The sequence below is a fragment of the Schistocerca nitens genome, chromosome 1 (assembly GCF_023898315.1).
Source record: "Schistocerca nitens isolate TAMUIC-IGC-003100 chromosome 1, iqSchNite1.1, whole genome shotgun sequence".
NCBI lineage: Eukaryota > Metazoa > Arthropoda > Insecta > Orthoptera > Acrididae > Schistocerca > Schistocerca nitens.
The window spans coordinates 888207636-888226310 of NC_064614.1; the positions used below are offsets into that span (position 1 = coordinate 888207636).

Below are 18675 nucleotides of genomic sequence, written 5' to 3' on the forward strand. Positions count from 1 at the left end.
GGGACAACGTCCATCCCTGCATGCAATATGTTATTTCCTCAGCACGATAACACCTACCAGCAGGGCAATGTAACATGTCGCACAGCTTGCAGAGTGTGTGTGTGGCTCAAAGAGCACCAGGATGACTTTGCCTTATTCCCCTGGGCACCAGACTTCCTGGATTTAAACCTAGTCAAGAATCTGTGGGACCACCTCAATTGGGCTGCTAGTGCCATGGGTCCTCAGGTGAGAAACCTTGCACAGTTGGCCATGGTGCTGGTGTCGGCATGGCTTCACATCCCCACCGTTACATTTCAGAACCTCATTGACTCGTCTCACAGCAGTCTGCACTGTGAATGGCCATTAATCAGTCTTTTTAACAGATGGTCCCTTCAATATGACTTGACAGTGTATTTTGTAATGTACTTAAAGTACTACCTGTTTCTAATGTTTTTATTGTTTGTATCGTTCTTTCCATGTGCAAAATAATTGTACAGCTTCCTGTACTTTTACTACCACAAATATGTAGGACAATTTATAGTGCTAGTGTTTTTTACAAATGTTTCAACAGGACTAGCTAGCAGGTAGTAAATCAGTTAGACATGATCCATCCATCATAGATGATTGATTGTGTCAGTCTATCTTAGCAGAGGTATTGTGGCTGACACTGAAAAGGCTGTAAACCTGTGGCTGCAGTGATGTACATGTGTGTATGTTTATGTATGCATGGGTGTGGGAAGGAGGGGGAATGGGGTGTAATGGTCACATCCCTTCTCCTAACCCCCACACCCACCCCACTTGTCCTAGTCTTGGAGTTTTGGTTATTGTAAGAAATGTAATACAAGTTCTTATAAAATTTTGTAATAAAAAGTTTAGGGTTTAATGGAAAGAAACAAAATCCCTTGTACATCAGGAGACTTCAGTAATTGACAGAAAGGAGATGGAGAGAAATACTGCCAGAAACTAATGAAAAGGATGAAGGCCATGTAGTTAGTTAGGGAGTATCTTGGGAAGTCACCCAATAGAATGAAAAGGCAGATGCAGTATAACAAGGTGAGCAAGAAGCCAGGTTAAGATGTTTGTGAAATTTCCAGGATGTGATACTAGAGAAGCTACATTTAAAAAGTTTTTTTTCAAGCCAGTAAAAGTTAGCATACTGATTTCTAATGAGTGAATTGCTAGATAATTAAAATTCCATTTCCTGACAAACTTTTATATGAAAATGTTTATGCTCTCTCTCTCTATCCAGGTCAAATGCTTAGACAGCTTTACTAGTCAACAAACACGACTTGTTATTATAGTTGATGGACTTGACAGCTGTGAACAAGACAAAGTGCTACTTGTCTTAGATGCAGTGCATATGTTGTTCTCAGACTCCATGTCTCCATTCATTGTTATCCTTGCCATTGATCCTCACGTCATTGCAAAGGTTTGTGCCAGTTTTAAATGTTTATTGTGAATTTATGTGATAAGTTGGCATTCATGCAGTAAACTAATATTGTATTTTTTCTGTCCATTCTCAATCAGATTGCTAGTCAGGTTAGTATTCAGTTGACTGCTGTTGTGGAAAAGTTGATGTTTGCATTTACTGCATTTGTGTATTGTTGTGGTTCTTTTTGTTATCAGTTTTCAGCCACCCTTATAACTTCAGAATATGTTTGAGTGTTTCACATCATATGTTTCACCTTTGAGAGGAATTAATTTAAATATTATAGTGCTATTCAGATGCTTATTCCCAATGGCATAGAAGACTGACTGACTGCATGCACCAGTTTAGGTCTGTGGAATGATAAATATTTTTTCCTAACAGTCCACCAACAAATGCTATAAATGCAACCATTCATTTAATAGGACTCAATTCTGTGAAATTGGTTATAATTTTTATCTTGTAAAAAAAACTTATTTTGTAGAAGAAAAAGTATTTCATGATACTGGTTTCACTACACCGTTCATACGCTTATACCCTTGCTGCCCACCCTCCACCCCCCTTCTCTCCTAAATATAAAATATATAAAGGTCAATGGGACAAATTATGTGGGGAAACCCTTGTAACCAGTGAATGTTTTGTATGTCACATTACAGGATATGTAAGAGGGGCTTTTTGCTGACTTCATAGTTTGGAAGGCTGCATTTCTTCTTCTGTGCTTGGGTGATGTCATTCGAATCATTTGTGTGCATATCTTCGTAGTGTTCATCAGATAACTGCCTTGTTACCTGCTCTAGTGCAAAGACAAGGTATATAACTTCATGTTCTGTGGGAAAACAATCTCTCTTTTCACTTTTCAATTTGATTGCTCCATTATGTATATTCTATCACTTCATTGTGGTATTAGAAAGTGAGGAAAATATCTCCTGGTGATATTGAAATAAATGAGAAAACTGTATATGTACATACTCTATTCTGCCTTCCTAAGGTTTTGGTGAATACTGCATTCTCATATTAAACAGAGAAACAGTGCAATCATTGTTTGTAGAATTACTGTATGTCATCATAGGAGTTATGCCTTTAGAGTGATTCTCTCAAAAGTCATTTTATCTATGATATATTGGGAATAGGAGTCGGTTATTTCTGTCATGAGTTGAATTTTTTAATACATTTTTTCCACTGAAAGTACATACAAGATAACTCAGCCAGTATTATACTGTCATTTTTCTTTAATGTCGAACAAGAGAGAGACATTAGAATGAGAAGATTTTCGCTTGTGCTTATTAGGTGTACTCAGCACCATACCTCTTTCTGAAGGCAAAACATTTACTTTATATGTTGTTCATTCATTTTTCATACTTTTCTTCAATTTTTGTGGTTTTTTGGTATCTCTTTGTAACCAATTTATTCTTTTCCTCACATTTTGCGCTGCTTGTTTTATATAATTTGTTTCATGAAAATTAGTGTCTTATTGACTGTTTCTCTGTTTGTTTATTTAGTTATGGAACAAATTATACATGACTGAACTTTCATGATTGAGCTTCCATGATTGACTGCAAGAGTTCCTTGTCATTTGCATCAGGTTTTTGGTAGACAGTCAAGATAAATTTGTCTCTTTGAAACTTTTGAGGGTGATTTGCTTGGCGTGGTAGAATGCTGAGTAGGTGCAATGCATTTTTATTACCATTTGTGAAGCTGTTAAGAACCTCAGAAAATTGCAAGAAACAGTTAGTCCTTAAATTATGACTAATAAAGATATTGTCCTTAAGGTAATGGTTTGCTCTCCACTTGACAAATCTGAATAAATAGAGGACTGTTAAGGTTTAATGTGCCACACTGTAGATAGAGGAGGTACAATGAAATCCAGATATCTTCTTCCACAGTGGAATAGGACAGTTGGAAATGAAAATGTACTTGGACCAACATGTTGATATTATGGCATGTATTACCTTTATTCATAATAGTCATTTGAAGCTGTAATTGTGTCATCATACTCTTTCACAATTAAGTTTTCTGGTTTTATGTAGTTTCTTTTATGTAATTACTGAATGGCAAGAGAAAGGTTGGGTGGTTGTTTTATATGCAACTGTAAGGAGGAATGGTATGCCTCAGTGAAATAATAAAGTGATGAATAACAGGCTTTAATTCTACAGAGCATGGAATCACCATTTTCAGTTATGTATGGCATGAATGTGTTTTGGTTCCTTTATTCAAATTTTATGTTAACCAAATGTCTGCCTAACTTGGAATGCATAGAGAGAATTTCTACAGGCAGTATCCTTGTTATTACTATTATTTAATGATTTTTGATCCTTCTGTTTTGCGATAGTCTTCTCAGAATCTCAATCTTTGTGTGTTAATATTTATTACACCACTGCAGTAATAATAGACATACTAAAGACAGTGGATAATTATTCTGACAAGTTTTGCTAATTGTTTCCTCTTTCATTTTTTGTTACTTGTGTCTTAGATTTTTTTTATATGCTTGGAAGATCTGATATGTTTTGTTGAATGTTTATTAGCACCACTCATAATGCAACTTTATGTGTAATTTGTTTTATGAAGAATTGTGTGAATAGTGTTAGAGAATTGACTTGTTTCTTATGCTTCAAGGAATTTGGTTGTGGTGTAAGCTTGCACTTCATTTGTAGAAAAGCTTTTAAATGTCAGTTACACCTAAAATGAATTTGTCATGCAGGCTGTGGAAGTCAATAGTCGGCGCCTGTTCAGCGAATCAAACATTGGTGGCCATGACTATCTACGCAACATGGTTCATTTGCCATTTTATCTTCAGAATTCAGGGCTACGCAAAGTAAAGGTTGCTCAGGCAACAGCAGTGCACCACCACAAGAGTAATGCTACATGGACTGAAAATGAGGAAAATGTTGCTTTGGCAGCCACAACAAGTGCAGTTTCATCAGTAAGTGTGTTGAGTAGTATGTGGCATGATAAATTTTACAAATTCTCTTTTTTTGTGTCCCCTGTTCCAGGTTAATAACCATTCCTTGCATAAGTGGAAATAATAGAATATCTACATCTAACAGTTTTGATAAAAATTGTCCATTAATGTTGTTTAGTCTTGTCACGTGCACTTCAATATGTGTGCTTTGAATCTGAATTGTGCAGCACCTTGATGAAAGAATCATAGGGAAAGAAAAGTGGGAATGAGAGAAAAAGGATGAGGCTACAATGTAGGGAGGGAGGAGGAAAGAAGAAAAATGTTGCTGAGGAGGGTAGGGCAAGGAACTATGACAGTATGATTTAAAGAGGTAGGTTGGAAGAATGTGAGAAAGCAAACAATAATAGTTCAGAATCTCTCTTAAAGTTGAACACACACTATTTCAGTAGATGATCACAAAGAAAACCCTTCAGAGTTTCCATGACATACATGCTGTTGCAAATCTTTAGGATCAGAATTGTATAGCTTCTAGAGAATTCTCAATTGAATCCTTTGATATGAACTAATAGTCAGAAATGCATATTTAATTTTTTCTTGAAGTATCTTGCACTGTATAGCAACAGTGTGAGCTCTTTGTGATTTTTAAAAGTTATGGCTACCAGTCTCAATGCGTGTGTTACAGTGACACACAAAATCTTGCTGCATCCTGTCAAAAATCTCTTTGTCCTTTGTGTACAATAAACCAGGCAATTCTACTTCCGTTTCTAATAATGTTTCACACAAAACAATTTGTGTAACTCCATAGGAAAAAACTGCTAGAACAAAGATCTGGTGATCGCACTAACCGTAGGACAGGATGTCTTCTGCCAGACCATCACTGTCACCAGCCAATTGAAAGTATACCCTTTTATTGACAAAAGGAAGTGCATTTTACACCAGTTGTTGCAGCATGCCTTGAACAAACACTTGATAACTTGCAACATTCAAATAGGTGGCAGCAAATAAGGTCCCATTGAGTTATCTGGCACCACATTGATAGAAAATAGTTTATGGTAATCTGAGGTGAGTGTGCTGTCTGAATTTTTATCGCACCAACAGGTCTGTCGGAGCAGCTGAAAACATTACTACTACATTTGAGGCAGACCTCATCTGTAAGCAATACAAAATTGTTGGAAATTCAGCAATGCAGCAGTTTGCTGAATAATCCATTGAAAGAAATGAATTCTGGGTCCAAAATTATTTGTGCCCATTTCTATCATATGTTCATGATAGGGGTGCAACTGCTGCTTTACCATTTTTCTATTCATTGTAATCTTCAAAGCCTGCATTTTTTTTGGACAAGTTGACCAGCACTAATATTGATGAATCTTCTCCCTTCTCCCTTGTGATATGACACCATCTCCCCAAATTCTGCTGTACAAGCAGACATCATCTAGAAGACAGCGTTCCCCAGTGACATAATTAAGATGTTCCATATATCGACAAGTATTTGTTTCAGGACTTCTTTTAGTTTTGACCAATACTATCCCCTGTAAGAATATGAACCACTTTTTTTAAATACGCTGTTTAAGAGGCACTAGCATAGACAAATATGGTCCTGGAGAATTGGTGGAGTCCAAGAAGGAAAAAATATTTTTCTGGGCTGTATTTTCCTACTCTTCATTGCTGGCTTATGTGGGATGCCTTTTGGTAATGTTTGTTTAGAAGATTGTTATTTAATTTGTTTTGCTTGCTAGTGAAGTTTTACTCATATTACTTTGACTAAAATTTGGTTGATAGTGTTTACTTAGTATTATCAAAATCACTAATTCTTTCCTTTCATTCTCTATTCTCATTTTTGATTCAGTGCTATAAAATTTCATACAATTTACATTGGGAATTTTACTTGTTTGACATGCAGTTGTTGATTACACAGCTTTAAAGTCTGCTGTTAACCACATTTTTCTCTTTTCTTCCTCCTGTTTTTCCTATTCTTCGTCTTCTTCTTCTTCTCTTCTTCTTACCTCTTGCTCATTTTAAATAAAATAAATTGATTTTATATTTTATAATTGTAAATAATTTATAAGTTTAAATGTGTTATCTATCACAGTAGGCCATATTTATGAAATGAAATGTGCAGGTTATACTTAAAAGCATATTTTTTTGTGGCAGGTTTCTGGTCGACGTCTGTCATCTGAGTCTGGATTTAGCAGCACAGATAAACTGAAACGAAAGGGATCTCGAAAACTGAAGCTGAGTGAAAGTGTTGCAAGCAGCCTGGGCAGTAATTTAAATCGTGTTGGTGGAGCACATGACTTAACAAAAATGCTGTTGACAGATGATTATTTCAGTGATGTAAATCCTCGTAGTATGAGGCGCCTCTTGAATGTTGTTTACATTACAGGTAAACTGTGTAATGTGCTCCTATAGCTGTTCTTTATGATTATTACATCCATGTAAAATTTTGGTTGTTGAAGTGTACCTTTGTTTTTATAGTGTAGTGTATTCATATGAAATGTTGTTAGTGAAATCTTAATAAGGAATTAATTGATCGAAGTATCTGTACTTAAATAAATGAAATCTGTGTCAAATTTGCTAGCCTCTAATATAAATAATTTAGGAGTGAAGTAGACCACTCACTAAATAGGAGAAGTGTCGAGTCATACACACACACACACACACACACACACACACACACAGAGAGAGAGAGAGAGAGAGAGAGAGAGAGAGAGAGAGAGAGAGAGACCTGTACTACTACTACTACTATTACTACTACTGCGTTGTGCCAGCTGGACATGACTGCCGGGATTGCAATACTACTGGTGGACTGGGATGTGGGTTGTTTCAGGTATTGGTTGGTGGACAGAGAAAGAGGTGGGAGACATGAGGAGATGTTAGGAATGGGTAGCTAGCTGCTCTGATGGAGGGGGACGGATATGTATGCTAGACGTGTGACACACAGGTACTGGAGCCAGTGAGGTGTATTCCACAATGCAGATTATATGGAGACGTGGACTTAGAGAGGTTAGCAGGAGAAAGGAAGGAGAAACTGTGGGGTAGATTGAGACTAGAAGCTTTATGGGAGTGAAAGATGTGTTGCAAGAGTAACTCCCATCTACCTGTATGTAGTACAGGAAAGCTGGTGCAGGAGGAAAGGATCCAGATGACAGCGGTTGTGAAGCAACCATTGAACTCAAGCATGTTGCGCTCAGCAATGTTTTTGCTACTGGGTGGTCAGCTTTGCTCTAGGCCATAGGGCGGTGGCCATTCAACATTGGACAGCTGGTCAGTTGTCATGTTGACATAAAATGCTGTGCAATAATGGCAACAGAGCAAAGTTGACCACCTAGTGACACAACACGCTGCCGAGCACAATATGCTTGAGTTCAATGGCTGCTTCACGAGATACGCCATCTGATTTCTTATCACCAGTACAGTATTTCCTGAGCTGTATAGATGAGATTGTTCTTGCAACACATCCCTCCAGTAATCTTTCAGGACTCAATCTCTGCTAACCCACTGTCCCCACATCCTCTCCTCAAGGATTTCCCATTCCTTTGTTCTCTCAGCCCATCCCATCACCAATCCCTCTTCCTGCATCTTGTCCCTTTCTTCCTCTACATAAGTAATAAATGTGAAACAGTTTATTTACAGGCATGTATCATTTTAGATTTCTAACAAAGCCTCAGATAGCTATTGACACTTATAAATATGAAAAGTCAGAATGTCGTTTTTTACTTCCTGTGGTAAAATGTTTTCTTTCTGACTGATTAGCCACATTTGTAAATATTTATTGTATGGAACTGAAGTGAGTTGTGTACTTTCTTAATTGTAAAAATACCATCGGAACGGAAATATCTTTGTAATGGAATGTGGTGTGTAGTACATTTTCTTCCCTTTTTTTATAATATTGCCATTGCTTACTACTGTATAATTTTTCTTCTTCTTTTACTTTTAGGTCGTTTGCTAAAGGCTTTTCAGATAGACTTCAACTGGTATCATCTTGCAAGCTGGGTAAACATAACTGAGCAGTGGCCGTTCCGAACATCATGGATTATATTGTATTATGATACTTACGAGGAATCGCTTGATGATAATACATCTCTGAAGTCATTGTATGACAAGTAAGTATTGTTCTGACATTCTAATGACAGTGGTTGCTTATCTGCTAGGAAATATGAATAGTTAGTAAGACTGAGAACATCACTGAGATTTTGGATGAATCCTCCTTCAAAACTAACAGAAAGCACATACATACAACTTCACAGCTGTATTGTCCCCTGCTGACTGCATTGTGATGACACTGCAACTAGATGGGTTAGGTGTTGTCTCAGGTGGGGTAGGGTGGGGAGAAAGGTAGGGAAAAGGAGGGGAAGTTGGGGAAGGGTGGCTGACAGATGGAGAGAGAGAGAGAGAGAGAGAGAGAGAGAGAGAGAGAGAGAGAGAGAGAGAGAGAGAGTCAGCAAGGATGATACGAAAGTGACTATGATGAGCTCATTTTGGCAGATGCAGGGGGAATTGCACATAGTCCACAATGATAAGGAGTGGATTGGGAGGGAAGTAGAATGGAGAAAGTGAAGACTGCAGAGAGGAGGCTAAGTGCAGGATGAATGACATGGGGGGGGGGGGGGGGGCATAAGGGGCAGGAATGCAGGTGTTGGTATGAAAGGGGTTAGTGGAGTTGGGGTACAGAGGATTATAAAATCAAAGGATGTGTTACAGGGACTGTTCCCATTTGCATAATTCAGAGGATTTGACATTAGGGGTAGGACCCAGAAGCTGTGGATTGTGATGTGAAACCACAGTTGAAGTGTTGCTTGTGCTGCTCAGCAGTGTGCTCCACCACTGGGTGATCAACTCTGCTGCTGACCACAGTTTCGCTGTGCCCATTCACTCAAGCAGACAGCTGGTTGGTGGTCATACCCACGTAAAATGCTGTGCAGGAGTTATTACAGAGGTGGAATATTATATTTCTCCTTTGACAGGTGTGATATAGTAGGGTCTGTCTCTGACGGGGCTGGAGTAGGATGTGCTGGATGGATGCAGCAGACAGGTCTTGCATCTGGGTGTTCAAATGAATGTAGGTTGCAGTAGTTATGCAGAGATGAAAAGGCTTGTACAAGATAGAGCAGCACAGAGAAGCACATGAGACCAGTTATTGAAAACAATGGTGTAATTCATAAGATATTTCACATGTACCATTTAATGTTTTCAGTGAATACCAACAACTCAAGAAGCTAAACTCACTGTTGTAATTAGAATATGAAAAGATAAAGAAAATTAGAAGAATATGGCAAGGCTGCTCACACATGTAAAGCACTCTTGACAGTGATGTTGCTACTACAGTCTTCCATGTGTTGGTCTCGTTCCTAATCCACGGTTTGAAATGAGCTTTTCATGCCTTCTGCATGTGTACATATTGCTGCTAATTTATTTTTTCCTAGGTAATACTTTTCTTCTGAAGTAATAATTTTTAAGATTGAAAAAATATAAGTATTCTTGTTGCATATGTTCCCAATATTATGTTTATGTTTTCATTTTGAAATAAAGGATGTTGCTATCATATGTTGCTCTTCCTTTGGGGTAAATGTGATGCAGCAAGTGAAGAAGGCATGAGACAAGACAAATTAACCTTGAGTGGTAGAAGAGGTTGGGAGCACAAGCAAGGTACCCAAAATAAGTGTAAGAGACTAGTATAGAGGTGAAACTGGTGCTTCAGAAAGGAGATGCAGAGGATTAAATGCTATAGAAAATACAATAGAAAAATAAGTTCGTGTAGTCGAACTTGTAAATCAAGTCTGTCATTGGAGTTTACATTAAATGTTGCTTAATTATATAATGCTGCATGACATGCCCTGATGTGTACTGAGCACTGTCAATATAGGTGAAGTGTCTGTTGCTGTCCATATAATCTACACACAAGCTGATAAATGAGCAGAAGCTATCCCAGGTCTGATCTGTCAGATTTTGAAAAACTATCTGGCTCTGAAGGTGTGTAAGTGTGTACAGCAGAAAGCTATTATTATTGAACTATTTACTTTGAGAAAAAGAGAGAATTTTTTTGGTAATTTGGAGTTTGACTAGGTTATCCACATGTTGGGTTGGTAGTGGAATATGACCCTTGTTGCTGTGAAAATAGGGATGGACAGGGGCAGTCTCATTTCCAATTTAACTTCTTGAAAACATTATCTTAGTAAACTAGTACATTAAAATGTTGTATCCCAAGGAGAGTCGTTCTGTTTGTGTTATGTTTACAAATTTTGGGATTGTGGAGAGAAGGAAATGACAGAAAGCTGTGCTGTGCAGTAGGTAATAGTCCATGCTTTTGAACAGCATTGTTTTTGTAAGATGTACGTCATTCAGTTTACAGTAACAGAATCACTTTAAAAATTTCATGAGTTATGGATTAGTTAGCCATAATGGTTGATTAATTGGCTACTGTGAAATATGTAATACAGTAAAGTGTTGTTCAGTGTCCTATCTACCTTATTTGGTTTTCTCATTAATAATATTTTTCGTTGTTTCAGAGTTCGCCCTCAAATTCCAATTTCAAAAGATGTAGAACCATTATTGGAACTGGACAGAGATGAGAAGAAATTTGATATATTCCTGACTTACCATCGAAATACTTTGCTAGTTAGCGACATGAAAGTATTTTTGCCATTCACAATCAATTTGGATCCCTACATAAAGAAAGTAATTAAAGGTTTGTATGATGATAACAAAAAATTAATATATTTTGTTTATTTATGAGTGTGTCACATACAGCATCTGTGTTGCATCTGATTCTGGCTTGCATTAACAGAAGATCAACAGAACATGGATGACACTGGATTACAATTTGGATCTTCATTTGCTGCAAAATCTCCACCCTCACAAATACCAGTTGCACAGCAGCACTCAATGTGGTCATCACCACAGTGGGCAACTGCCAACAAAACATCCTTACTCAGAAGACAGGTGAGCACCTTTATCAGTTTTAGTGTACTTCAACAGTACACTGAGAAATGGATCTGTTGATTTCCTTATGACATTCAAAACTTTGTTATGTTTCTCTGTTGGTTGCAAGTGTAATAATACAAATGTAGAATATTTGGGGTTTGGCAAAAGAGACTGAAAGTTCTGTGGAATGCTGTCACATAAATTTTGGATCAATCAGTGACACAAGCCATGGGTTGCGGTTAATAATAATTGTTGGACTTTAAATTCTGAAAGCCTTATGAGCTAGTTAACACGGTGGGAAGGAATTATAATATTTAATCTGTTGTGGTGTTGTGCAACTATTTCATGTTCTCAAGCCATAGCAAAATTGTAATTAATTAAAAGGTATTTTACTGTAGGCTACAAATAGCTTTTCATTTTACGGTGCCTAATGATCTTGTTTTCCTAATGAGACATCCTTTCATACTGTAGAGACCTATTGGACGAAGTGCTTCTGTGCAATCAAATTATGCACCTGCACCAGTTGTTAGCTGGCCACAGGGGTGGATGACATTGCAGGAACCTATGCCTCATCCTCCATTGTTACAGCAACCATCAGTCTGTCCACCGTTGACCATAGGTCGAAGTTTTCCTGTAAGTTATCATTCTGGAACTTTATCTTAATAAATTTTTGTAATTAGAAATCTCAAATTCTCTTGCTACAGTTGAAAGAAAATAAACTAGTTTGACTATCTCAAGTCATATTTCCCTTTTTTTTTTCAGGAAGAAGTTCTGGAGAACAAACTTTCGGGTTTAACTGTTGATGGAGTTTGCAGTCTTTTAGCTAAAATTGAAGATCTCAGTACTCCTTCCGTTTCAAAATATGCTGATGTAATTCGTGATAACAATATAAATGGTAGAGTTTTACTGCACTGTGATCTGGAGGAGCTTAAAAAGGTGCATATTGAATTAAATTGTTTTACATTTGTTGTTCTATGTTTAAGAGCTAAATTATGGGTTTCAGTCTTTCACTTTGGTGTGTGATAGTGAAGTTGACATACCTATATTACTGAACACAATGAAAAAAGTGTCATGTTTTCTATGAATGAAGAAAATCAGAAGGAATCAAATAATTTAAAAATCGTAACAGAACATAAAATTTGAAATCATAAAAGCTCAGCTTTGAATGTAGATAAGAATTTCTTCTTAATATGAAATTTGCGGCATATACAGCAATCATTGTGCTTTTAACAATCCTTCACTTGTATAGGGTAAAAGTAAATAATTGTAGCTCTTTGTGTCCTCTGTTTTTCTTTAACTTTCATTTTAAAATATTATTATTTTATCAATTGAAGGTTCTCCAAATGTCATTTGGTGATTGGGAGTTGTTTAGAATGCTCATTGTTTCACTAAGGGAAACTGAATTTTATGGGCCAAATCAACAAGAGGAACTAACTTCAAAGAATGTCAGGTTTTCTGTACCAACCAGACAGTTCATGCCACCTTCACAGGAGAGGAAAGGCAAGTGTAAAAAAAGGAGAAACTGCAATTTATTTTATATTAGTACTGAAACATTCATTTAAATGTTATCTTTATAATGGTCTTCTTTTAGGTCTTAGCTCAAAGCAGGCAGGTCCACTCGAAAAAGAAAAATCTTCTTCACGAAGCGAGAGCCGCACAGCAAGCAAACAGACTGTGATGGAGAAACAGGCAAGCATTGACATTATCTTGTTGTCTTTCCTAATGAGTTGAATTAATGTAAAGTTCTCGGGCTTCCAGTCAGTGTATTCATTACTGCATCATTGAGCCATTTCAATGAACTCATCCAATTGCAAAACCAAGAACTTTGTATGAAGCAAGCATTTATTTAAATTCACTTCTTAATGAATAAAGAAGAGGAAACTTCTTTTCTTCCTTGCAGACATTCTGAAGCTTTTGTAAAATCAATGCTGTTTTACAAATTAGATTATTCTCTCTATATTATGATAATTGCAATTATGGATTGGTAAAGACAAACAAAGGAAAAAGAGGAGGAGGAGGAGAAGAAAAAAAAGTGTTTACCTACTTGGACTACAATGTTGGGCAGCATACTTGATTATTAGAACCTTCTTTTTATGAGATCAATTTTGGTTTCCATTTTTTGGCTGATGTAATTATCTCATGTGTGACCTTACACTCTTTTATCTACCTGTTAGCCAGAAATGGAAAATACTTCTCGATATTCTTTCATTCTCTGTACATAATCACACCATTCTCCAAATGTTCAGCAATTGCTGCCCACCAGCTTTTTTTACTTTAGTTATTATTGTGTCTGCTAAAGGGCAGTTTGCAGGAATTGCACTTCCGCAGCCTGTATTTGGCTTTTGTCTTATGCTTTTTTGGTGCTTTGCTATCTTCCAGACATTTGAAGGAACACAAATGTTTTCATAAAATTTCCTTACTTTTTCTTTCAAGAAGTCCCACCCCCTCCCCCCCCCCTCTTCCCATTCACCATTCTTTTAGTGCTCACACATATATATACTAAATTTCTGAGTTTACAGTCAATATGTCCTCTTTGGATAATACACCTGACCTGCTCAGACTTTTCATTTCTCACATATTGTAATCATGTACTGTACTGTTGATGTGCTTCATATGCATTAGCCCTTATCTTCTATTCCACAATTATGGTGCTGCGTTCACCTTGAACAAATGAAATCTAGTTTCATTCTTGGTCAGCACAGAAATATTCAATTGTTGAAGGAACTTTGATTGTTGTTCAGAAGCTAGTATCTGTGCAGCTTGGTTGGTGTTAATGTGTACTACATGGGGTGGTCCCAAATAATGTTACAAACTGTCAGGATTGATGGAGAAAGGTAAATGTGTCAAATTGAGGTAATGGACCCTGGTCTGGAAATGATCCAGTCAAAATTTATAACCGAAAATCAAATTCTGACAGTGGACCACTTCTGCTGCTATTTCTTTGCTTTCCATATTTTGGTAGGGTAGTATATTGGATGCACATAATTACTAGCCAATTTCACTGACATCAATTTATTGTAGAATCATGGAACATATTTTGTGTTCAGACCTTTGTAGACTCTGAGAAGCTCATCTGCAGAAACCAGCATGGTTTCAGGAAACAGCGGTCATGCGAGACACAGCTGGCCCTCTTTGTGCATGACATTCAACAGACACTAGATACTGGCTCCCAGGTTGATGCCATATTTCTCGACTTTCGAAAGGTGTTTGACTAATTTCTGCACTGTCGCTTGTTCCAACAAGTGCGCATTTACGGTCTATCCGATGAGACATGCGGTTGGATAGAAAGTTTTATAACAGACAGGGAGCAGTATGTCATCCTGAAAGGGGTGACTTCCACAGAAACACGCGTAACTTCAGGTGTTCCCCAGGGCAGCGTAATAGATCCACTGCTTTTTATAATTTACATAAATGATGTGGTTGATTATATTGACAGTGGCATTAGACTGTTTGCTGATGATGGCGTAGTCTACAGGAAAGTACTATCACACGAAAGTTGTGAACAAATCAATGAGGCTTTGCAGAAAATTAATGAGTGGTGTAATGACTGGCAGTTATCTCTCAATATTAGTTAGTGTAACCTACTGTGTATAACAAGGTGAAAATCCCCATTAATGTAAGAGTACAAAATAGATTCCCAGTCTTTGGAAGCAGTAACATCCGTCAAATATCTGGGTGTGACTATTCGAAATGATCTCAAATGGAATGATCAGATTAAACAAGTAAGGGTTAGGCAAACTCTAGATTGCGGTTTATTGGCAGAATCCTGAAGCGATGAAATCCTTCAACAAAGGAAGTAGCTTACAATATGTTAGTTCGTCCAGTCTTAGAGTATTGTTCATCTGTATGGGACCCTTACCAGTTGGGTCTGATTCAAGAGATTGAGAACATCCAAAGAAGAGCGGCAAGGTCTGTGACTGGTACATTTAGCCATCGCGAGAGCGTTACAAATCTCGTAGAAAGTTTGAAGTGGGACACACTTGCAGATAGACGGCGCGCTAAACGGAAGGGTCTGCTCACTAAATTCCAAAATCCGATCTTCACCGATGATGTAGAGCATATATTATTACCACCAACTTTCAATTCGCGCAATGATCACTATTCAAAGATAAGGGAAATTAGAGCTTGTACTGAGGCATTCAGACAGTCGTTTTCCCCTTGTGTGATCAGTGAGTGGAGCAGAGGGGTGGAGGGGGGGAATATGACTTTTAGTGCAAATTGTGCCCTCCGCCACACATCGCTTGGTGGCTAGCGGAGTATATGTGTAGGTGTAGATGTATTATGGACCAAAACAAGAAAAAATTATTAACTAAACATGGGCTCTAAAAATCCACATATCTTATGAGCTGTGAACACTTGTTTAATAGAAGAAATGTGTTTCACAATAACAAAGATGAACAAGTGCTTGTAGCTCTTAAGGTATCCGCTGTAGAGCCTATGTTTGCAGGACATTTTTTTCTTGTGTTGGTCCATATTATTTCTTCTCAGAATATGAAAAGCAAAGAGCTTGCAGTAGAAGATGTCAGCTGTCGGAGATAGCAGAAAGATTTTCAGTGACATTTTACTCAATTGTTGCCGGACAAGGGTTCCTTACCTCAGGTTGATAAATTTACCCTTCTCCAGCATCCCTGAAAGTCTGTAACATCATCACAAAACAACTTGTCTGTGAAATATATTAAATGTTAGTGAGTAGTGGCCTTGACTTTCCTCATCATAATATTTAACATTATCATAGCAGTAAATGATGTAGAGTAAAAAATGTCATTTATGGACTCATTTTGGGTTCTGTAGTGCAAAAATTGCTAGTACTTCAAAATAGGTGTTCTGGTTCTTTTTTTTCCTGTTCTTATTTTTTAGTATTGATTTCAATCAGTGCTAATGCTACTGCAATTCTTAAATGCCTCCCAATTTGGAATCTGCAGTATCAGGTAAATACTAATGTATACTTTCTTAAAAGTATTTTTAAGTACACAAAATCAGACAATGTTAATATGAAACTTCAAAGATTTAGTCATTTCTGTGGCACAATGTGATGAACATTAAAACTTAACCTTTGAAAGGAAACCCCATTCAAACTATAGAAAGTTACAATTTCTCTATTAACGTTGTATGGATGCAAAAGCTGGACTCTTAACTTTTGACCAAATAAGACAAACTGACTCGTCTGAAATGAGATTTCTCCATTTTGTAACAGGACACTTGTTTCTAGATCATCAGAAGAATATTGATATTTGACAGGAATTAAATGTGAAGTCAGTTGCAGATCTTATAAATAAATACAGAGTAAACTAGAGGGATTGTGCTAAATGTGAGAAAGAGAGTAGAATCATGAAGATTGATTTGCACAACAATCTCATTAAATAACAAAATACTGGCCACATTTAAAAAGAGGGTGTTAGTAATTTTAAAGCAGAACAGGCCAATAGGTCTAAAACATGACATCGACAATGACGACGATGATGATTATAGTTTTTGCTCAAGTCCTATTTGTGTGTGTGTGTGTGTGTATGTGTGTGTGTGTGTGTGTGAGAGAGAGAGAGAGAGAGAGAGAGAGAGAGAGACGTAAATAAGGAAACCATGTTCATGATATGTAAATAAATGTAAACATTCGACAGCTTAAGTAATTGAATCAGAGCCATATGTCAGCAAAGGTCTCTCACCCCTGGTCTAGTGCATGATGCAGTGTATTACCTATTCATCCATGAAGTATATTGAGCAATTTGTGTTAATAGGAACAGTGTGCAAAGTGGTGATGCAAAAATGAGTTTGTGGCTGTACATAGGTTTAGCACTACATTTGGCTTAATTTCTAATAAGGAAATATTACATTCTTTTACACACACACACACACACACACACACACACACACAAGAAGCAATTGGACTGTAAGATGGCCTTTGGTGTAAAATAGAGCCAGTTTAGGAGTTTTTGTATTGAGGACAATAGAAGATAAAGCCGGGTTGATCAGCAAAAGAAATATCCTGAAGAGTTGACTCATAATCTGAACATTGCTGGATAGGGAAATGTGTTTTTGAAATCTGTAAAAGAGGCAGGAAAACAAATGAGTCAGGGAAGAAACCACAATGACAGTGAAATAGAGATGGGCGCGACATATTACTTGGAGAATAGGTGTTAATGGATAAGGAAAATCTTTACTAGATTCCAAGACATAAGAAAAGACTAAGAAAGTGGTTAGATGGCATTAGAAAGTACATAGGTGACTATATATAAGTGAATAACTTAATACATGGACAAATCTTGAGAGGGTAAACACATTTTTTGTTATTCGTGTGTAACAAGTGACTTTACATGTCATGCAGGCTGCAACACTACTAACACATATTTGCAAGTGGCTATTTATATTCTTGTTTGATCGATATTTACTCTCTTTGTTAAATGAAGGAAGCAGGGATCATTTTTATTGTAACAAGAGTTCATTAATATGACTTGTAATCATCAATATATGCTCACACTTAGGTGACACTCGAGGAGCAAATGATCTGTGGTGCACTGCAGACCTTAAATGAGGAAGCATGTGAAGATGTTTTGGATGAAACAGAAGCTCCACAAGAACCAGGTGAGTTTACTGTCGTCACGCTGTTCGACCCTGTTCAAGAGAAGCCAACAGTCAGCACATGGGCCGAAAACTCCATCCTCTGAATGCTCTCAGCAGCTGAATCACCAGTGGTTCTTCATATCTAAATAGTTCCATTTGAATATCATTGCACATTGTTGCGTGCTGGAAAAAAATGAGCAATGTTATTCAAATGGAGTTGTTTAGAATCTCAGACCGGACTTATGAAGACATCAGCATGTTCCTGGAGACATCTTTTGGATGAAGACACAGTATTAAATATAGCATTATATTTTTCATAACTTGTAGTTTTCTGAATGTTTTAGAATTTATACAAATTCAGTAATATTATATTCATTTATAAAATGTTCTTCAGTATAGTACAAATTACAGTACAAAGTTAAATTATGAACTTTCATCTGTGTGATTATATAAATATTTATATCAGCATACTGGCATTGCAAAATTTATTGTTAAATTAGTGTTATGAATTCAAAGAGTATGTAAGGGTTAGCAAAACAGAACATACGTTGTTATGCAAGGTGTTCCCATCCTCATTTCTTTCCTCACTAGTATTGAAATACTTACTATTTGTGTTAAAAATATGACAATGTAGTATCAGATGTGATATAATAACTGTTTTATACAAAAGCAATCATATGGCAGATTATAGACTTCCTTAAATGTCTTAATTTAATGTGAGAACTCAGAACCCTAAGAAAGAAAGGATTTTAAATGAAAGTAAATTAACATTGTTATTTGTGAACAGACTTTTTACAATAATGATTGCATATGTATGCAAACTGTAACTAATGAAAGGTATTTAAATGTGCATTTATCATATGAACATTATTACTGAAGCATGAAGAATAAAATA

At 36.8% G+C, this 18675-nt stretch overlaps 1 protein-coding gene across 6 annotated transcripts in view; it reads left to right on the forward strand.

Annotated features, from left to right (window-relative positions):
- Positions 1–18675, forward strand: part of LOC126264017 (kinase D-interacting substrate of 220 kDa) — a 403196-nt gene that overhangs the window by 347363 nt on the left and 37158 nt on the right. For all 6 annotated transcript variants that reach the window (XM_049960964.1, XM_049960963.1, XM_049960966.1 and 3 more), the window contains exons 17-27: positions 1229–1408; positions 4104–4325; positions 6456–6687; positions 8242–8407; positions 10811–10989; positions 11089–11243; positions 11697–11858; positions 11988–12161; positions 12560–12725; positions 12817–12914; positions 17702–17801. In XM_049960964.1, the coding sequence (XP_049816921.1) occupies positions 1229–1408; positions 4104–4325; positions 6456–6687; positions 8242–8407; positions 10811–10989; positions 11089–11243; positions 11697–11858; positions 11988–12161; positions 12560–12725; positions 12817–12914; positions 17702–17801 (1834 nt within the window). The remainder of the gene's footprint in view (positions 1–1228; positions 1409–4103; positions 4326–6455; positions 6688–8241; positions 8408–10810; positions 10990–11088; positions 11244–11696; positions 11859–11987; positions 12162–12559; positions 12726–12816; positions 12915–17701; positions 17802–18675) is intronic.